Source organism: Sinocyclocheilus rhinocerous, unplaced genomic scaffold (genome assembly GCF_001515625.1).
Source record: "Sinocyclocheilus rhinocerous isolate Xijiao unplaced genomic scaffold, SAMN03320098_v1.1 scaffold778, whole genome shotgun sequence".
Lineage (NCBI taxonomy): Eukaryota > Metazoa > Chordata > Actinopteri > Cypriniformes > Cyprinidae > Sinocyclocheilus > Sinocyclocheilus rhinocerous.
Window position 1 is genome coordinate 957,108 of NW_015650332.1, and position 6,784 is coordinate 963,891.

General features: G+C 34.6%; 1 protein-coding gene across 1 annotated transcript in view; it reads left to right on the plus strand.

The window, feature by feature from the left end:
- Positions 1–6,784, plus strand: part of LOC107711761 (1-phosphatidylinositol 4,5-bisphosphate phosphodiesterase eta-1-like) — a gene marked incomplete at its 3' end in the record, with an annotated part of 86,721 nt that overhangs the window by 65,538 nt on the left and 14,399 nt on the right. The window contains exon 10 of the mRNA XM_016516809.1: positions 2,723–2,894. Within this exon, the coding sequence (XP_016372295.1) occupies positions 2,723–2,894 (172 nt within the window). The remainder of the gene's footprint in view (positions 1–2,722; positions 2,895–6,784) is intronic.

A 6,784-nucleotide genomic window follows, 5' to 3' on the forward strand; every position in this document is an offset into this window, starting at 1 on the left:
TACTGTATGACTCCTGTACGCCACCGCAATCGTTTTTACCTTGATTGCAGTCTTCATCCATCAGAACTTTACTAGCGATACTGGTTATCCATACAGCGGTGGGATGTGTTGACAATCCGTTCAGTCTGTACTTCACACAAGCGCGACGTGTGAGGGCTCGTGCTCTTCAGAGACAATCACAGAATATGACAGAGCTCGTGTTTAAAATCGAAACACACTGGAATGAATAATTCACTGAAAACACAATGCGAGTCTCTGTTCTCTCTGCAATCTCTGATGTAATCAGCCTGGTTTCCTTTATATTAGCGCTGTTTTGGACGGATTGTTTGAATGCATTCGCTTACTGGATCATTGGACTGAAAACTTTCCCGGAGTTTAGCGGCTTAAAATGATCTGATCGCAAGCAGAGAAGCAAAGTTGGGTTAAAGGGTTTGAATAGAAATTGTGCTTCAGTAAATTTGCATTAAATTATTTTAACGCGTTGATTGTAAAATTAATCACATACGTTAACGTTAGCGTTAACGTTGACAGCCCTAATTTAAAGTAAGGAACAGTACTCTGATGTACACATGAGATAACGACTGTTGTTTAATTATACTACAAAAAATGTTAAGATATTAGAGTTATTAGACCTAAAAAGTATATATTCTTAAAGTTTAAAATATTATTTTAGAAAAAAATGTAATCAAAATGTTTTTTTTTTTTAAATAACGGTAATAAAAGATTAAAAGACAAATGTTTCACTCAATATCATACAACTTGGTGGCATAATACCATTGACACATTTATCATTGAACACATATTGCATACCGCCTTACATAATACTTTAAAAAATAGTACTATAATATATAATATGCAGCAAGCAGTAAGCTAGTTTTCCATTAAACATTACAATACAGCTTCATAATACAAAATTGCTTAGGGCCCCCTAAAAATACTGCATATTTCAGTAATCATCTTCTCAAGGGAATGTCATGTGTGTTCATCTTTGTCTGCTATCTGTTTTCCATTGTAATAGGCCATTCCATTGTAATTAATATAAATTAATGTTAATTTAAAACCAATTCAGATGGGCTTGCAGCCCCTATGTCTGCTTTGTTTTACTATTACCAGACAAGGCATCCAGTGAGGTACATGACTAAACTATATATTTAATTTGTTGTGGAAAATTGTTTTGTTTATCACCATGAGGATAAGTACAGTAATAATTGAAGAGATCTTCCTGTACCAGTGCCTGGATGCTCCTAGAAAGCTACCTGTCTGTTTCTGTAATGGTTTTTATCATTAAATAGCCACCTGTTTCAGCTAATGGCTCAACATAATGGAGCAAATGAGCCTTTTAGCACATGCACATCACATGCAAATTACACTCACCAAATCCCATGGCACTTGCTGAGACAGCATTGCTATCACTGTAGCCCTACAGGGCATCTTTTTATCTTTCCACTTCCCTCTTTCAGAGCATTTTTTCATGGTGAGTGTATGTGTATGTGTGTATTTGTGTGTGAGAGGAATGTTGTTCATAATGTAGGGCTTTTTAAACCTAGAGGGTTTTCCTGATTCCTAGGTATCTGACATTCAGGTATAGCTTGTCTGAATCTAATTCTGTCATTTTCACAGAGCACAACATTATTATTATTATTATTATTATTATTTATTAATATTTTTTTTCTACACTGAAATTTCTGTGATCACCCTTTTATGTATCACATGCAGCCATCAAATTCACAACACATATTTTTCTTAATGAGTGTTTTTGTCTTGTTTGTTCATAGAAGTAAGACCTGAAAATGTCTGGAATTGTTTTGATTTCCAGGCTTGAAAATGTAATCAAAAAAAAAAAAAAAGTTTAGAAATTTATATAATGAATATTGTATGCATGTATGTATTTATTTGTTTTATTTATACATTTAGGTTCTGCTTTAAAATATTTCATTGCTAGATTTCAATGATAGATACAATATTTGTCTTCAGTAATATAGAAGTGTAATAGTCTTATATCTGTACTTAAAAGGTTAATTAACCAAATGTGTCAGAACCCTTTTACGGTAAAATATCTAAACATCATTAAAACAGGGTAAATTTATTGGATAAGGAAAATTGATAAGGAATTGTTTAATTATTTAAATAAAACCTTAAACAATTTGCAGTGGGGTAAGAAAAATGAACTTAATTCAACAAGTATGTATTCTCTGAAAACACAATATCTACTGCAGGTATGTATAATATCTTAATATTTATTACTTTTCAAGTAAATTTATCATGATTCATGGATGTATCGCTAGATTTATTGGTAAACAAGGCACAAACACAGATTAAGAGAAATAGTTTTGCATTGTAAAATGTGTGGTTTTCTTGCATGCTTTTGGAAACACCTTGTTAGAGCAGAATATTCAGTGTCGAGATCTCAGACTATGAGTGAGAATAGAACCCAAAGTCAAGTGTGTTTGTTTGAGTGTGCAGATGAAGTAAACAGAACAGCCAGACAGCATGCGGCAAGGGAAAGTAAAAAAAAGAGATACAGTCAAAAGAGTGAGATGGCAAAAGAGAGAGAGAGCACATGACAGTGAAGATGAGTCAAGATGAAAGAAATACGGATAAAAGGTTAATGTCGGGGGAAGGCTCTGGAGGCAGGGAGCAACTGCTGACTGTTCTAGCTGTTCCCTGGTTTGTGATTACTGTCACCCTCATCCTTTCTCTCTTCTGTCTCCTGCTGCTTCAGGTTCCCTGTGATCCTGTCCATAGAGAATCACTGCAGCATTCAGCAGCAGAAGAAGATAGCTCAGCACCTGAAAGAGATCTTCGGAGACAAGCTGGATGTGGTGGAGGCTCTGAACAAAGACCCAAAGCAGCTCCCCAGTCCGAACTCCCTGAAGGGCAAGCTACTTATAAAGGTTTGGCATGAACTGAAGACACCTTTTCTCCATTTCTTATTTTTATTTATTTTTTCCTTTTCCTTTTCCTGCTTTTGTCTACTGTTCTCTCTTTTCTTTCTGTCTTTTGTTAAACCCAACTTAAATTTCCATGCTGGTATGGACTAGTTAGTTCTGGTTTGGTGCTGGCGAACCAGCACAGTCTTGACTATTCACCAAAAAATTAGCAGTATGCAGGACTTCCAGATTTTAGACAAGTAAAATAGATAATTTACATAATGATTTGAACGTTTTAAGTCACAAAATATAGCAGTAGATCAAAATGTTTAATAAAATGCCATTAGGAATATAAGAAACTGGAAATGGACCACAATTTTACAAGTTTTGTGCCATTTGTACTGCATGGAGACATTTAGTTATCCAGTTGGACAGACTTGTTGGAAGTTTTGCAAATCCACTTTTTTATGGTTGTTGAGCCCTTAAATGGTTGGCACTGAAAGACCAGCCAGTGATGAAATTCTCTTTCTGGTGGAAAAAAATGGAAATGAGCAGGGACAGTCAGAACGTGTGAAGGGAGAATGAGTGTTAGTTAGAAAGAGATGGGCTAGATGATAGAAAGTTGAGCTGTAATACAGAAGTGAAGGAGTGGGGTTAGCTGTCATAGTCTAGCAAGGTGGGAAAGACACATACACTTGTATTGTGTATGTGTTTTATAGAGATTCTCCATAGGTATATTTTTTTCATACTAAGTTAATCATATTTCCTGTTCCCTGACAGTAACGCCACCCCTTAACATAACCCTCACAGAATGCTTCTGGCATTTTTGAATTTCAAAAAACAATGTTTTTTAAGCCATTTGATTTACATGGACACAGGAAGTGTTTACACTGTAATGCCCATGTTTATGTTGTAATATCCAAGTCATTATACATATTTGTGCTCTCATAAACCATGTCTTCAAGCACACACATAGACACACACTTACAATAATACAACTCTTGCATGGATAACTTCTGTGCAACCAACACCTCAATCTTCCAAAAAATGATGTGAACAGTACCACAATTGTGTTCGTCAGCTTGTAACAATAGCAGAAAAGTGTTTTTGTGTGTGTGTTAAATCCTTTTTTGTAAGGTTACATAAAGAATCATGCTTTGAAAGTGCTGTATAGATTGTTAATGGTGTTATGAACAATCTTTTTTATTAATAGTTTATCTTCATTAATATTCGTTTTTTGAATATTGGGGAAAAAAAAGTGAAATGTGATAAAATATGAAATGTTAAAAAAATGAAATGATACTCAAAATATGTATCTAATGAATGAGTCATACAGTCATACATTCAACCATTTCGTTAAAACAGCTGATTCATTCAGAAATGAAGCAAGTGACAGTAAAGATAGGTTACTGAATTGTTGGCTTACTCAGTTCATTCAAAAACATGGATTCATTCAGTAAAGAAACATTGTAGTGTGTTGCTCTGAGATATACAACAGTTCTGCTGTGGCTTTGTTTGGAACTATGTTCATTGTCGAAATTAAGCAAAACAGGCAATATTGCCTGACATATTATGACAATATTGTATCTAAAACACAATGTTAACTTCTTATTTACTGAGCTATTGTATAAAATTAACTTCACATTTGCTGTGCAGATATTTTTTGTGAAAAAAACAAAACAAAACATGTTTTCTTGTGATATTGCTAAACTGTATCATATGACGTAAATATAAGACAAAACTCATACAGGGGCATTTCTTTCCTTGTATCTTTAGAGGCACATAACTGCATTCTAATAAGCTACATCACACAGACAGTTGTTGTCCTGCATCACGGTTATCAGTGGGGTGCGTTAAATGAGTTAATAAATGTAATGCATTTTTTCCCCATAATTATTGTTTTAAATCGACAGCCCTAGAATAAACACATCAAGAGTTAATTTGTAAAAACAGATAACTCCGTTTTTAAAAATGTTCAAAAATCATGTTTTTTTTTATCCTGCATTCCAATTAATATCAATCAAACTGCAGTTGGGTTGTTTTGAATAAATAATAATAACTAAAAAATACAGCTAATTAACACAATAAAACCATGAAAACACAATTAAAAAAACCATAATAAAAAACAACAACAAATTCCTCGTATGTTTGCGCACACCTGGCGAATAAAGCTAATTCTGATTCTGATTCTTATGATTTATGAAAATTAATAAAAAACTGAGTTATCTGCTTTTGCTCTTCACATGCATAAAGAAATAAATACATACATAAAGAACACAAAATAAATGAAATGAAGGCCAAGTTCCAGTGAAATATCTTCACAATCCTCTATAATGTGTCTTTATGTACATTATTGGTTGCATTTTGGTGTAATTTAGTGGGCAGTTTTTGTCTGTAGATGATGACGTTGTGGGGTGGGACAGCATCTGGAGTAGAGACTGAAGAATCCAAACTCAAATACAAAAAATCATTTTAGAATAAAATGGTTCTTCAGGAAGATATAGTTCTAAACAGAACTGTTACTATGTGTAAAGAACCTTTAAAGAACCATTGTTTTTTAAATACCTTTACAGAATCCTCCAGATATGATTAATTTAAGAGCTTCAGCAAATATAGCATTTCACAACAGAAAAATAGAGATTGATTGTGTGAAAAAGAGAGAGGTGGTGGAGAAAGAGATTATGTCATCATTCACTTACTCATGCCATTTCAAAACTGTCCAACGTTTTCATGTTCATCATAAGATAAGATATTTTGAAGAATGTCCTAGCTGCTCTTTTCCATAGAATGAAAATAGACTGTGGACTGTCAATCTCTAAAAAAGTTCAGCTTGTAGTCTTTTACCCACATAAAGCTATTTTATGAGGCTTCAGAAGATAAAGAATGCATGGACATGTTTAATTATGTTTTTTTTTTTTTTGTTCTTTTTAGACCTTGTAAAGTAAGCGATGACAGAATTTTCATTTTAGCTAACCTACTTAAGGATGTAATGGGATGACAGGTGGTCAGTCACATGAGAAGAGAGTATTGCTTTGTGTAAATACCGACGTCACTGTGCCAGCGAGGAGCTTGGCTTTAGTAAAACAGGTCAAGACAGATGGCACTGCCAGCCTGCTACACTACAGGACCCTCCCAGTCGAGCAAACAGTGACGGCAGACTCTTAAACCCAGCAGGGACCCTTTGTGATTGGAGCACACTTGAGTAAATCCCCCACACTTGAACACAGGTCTCCTTTGATTACACACACACACACACACACACACTTAAGCGTGTCACAATGTCAGTATGGGCTTACATTTCTGCCACAATTCTGCGCGTGAAAGATCATATTTTGAGCGCACAAAAGTGCATTTTGCACACGCGCGATCTGAGTTTGTGGAGAAAATGTTCGTTTCGCAAAGAAAAAAGTCTTTCGAGTGCACGGAAATCAATTTTGCATTTAAAATACGTTTTTGGATGTGTGCAGACCTTCTCTTTTGCGCGTGCAACGTTTCACTAGCTTGTTCACCTGATGCCCCTGCTCTGTGCTCGCTAAATGCCAACAGCTCGCGTGCTCAACACAACATAATTCCAGCCAATCAGAGACAGAGGCTGCTAAATTCTGATTGGCTGCCTTGACAACCAATCACAACATTCCTTGCATTACCTCGACAGCAGAAGAGGAAAAATACAGTGCATGCATAATTATTATGCAAGTTGATATTCTGATCATATTTTTTTCCAAGCACAGTTTACCAATAATTATAACTACTATTAATCTTGTATTTAATAATTTATAATTGATATATAATTATTCATGAAGGCTGGAAGTGAAAAATGTCTTATATTCAGGTGTGCATAATTATTAAGCAGATTTTCTTTTACAAATAAAATGAGCCAAAAAAGAGATTTAACTCAGACTGAAAGTAAAAAA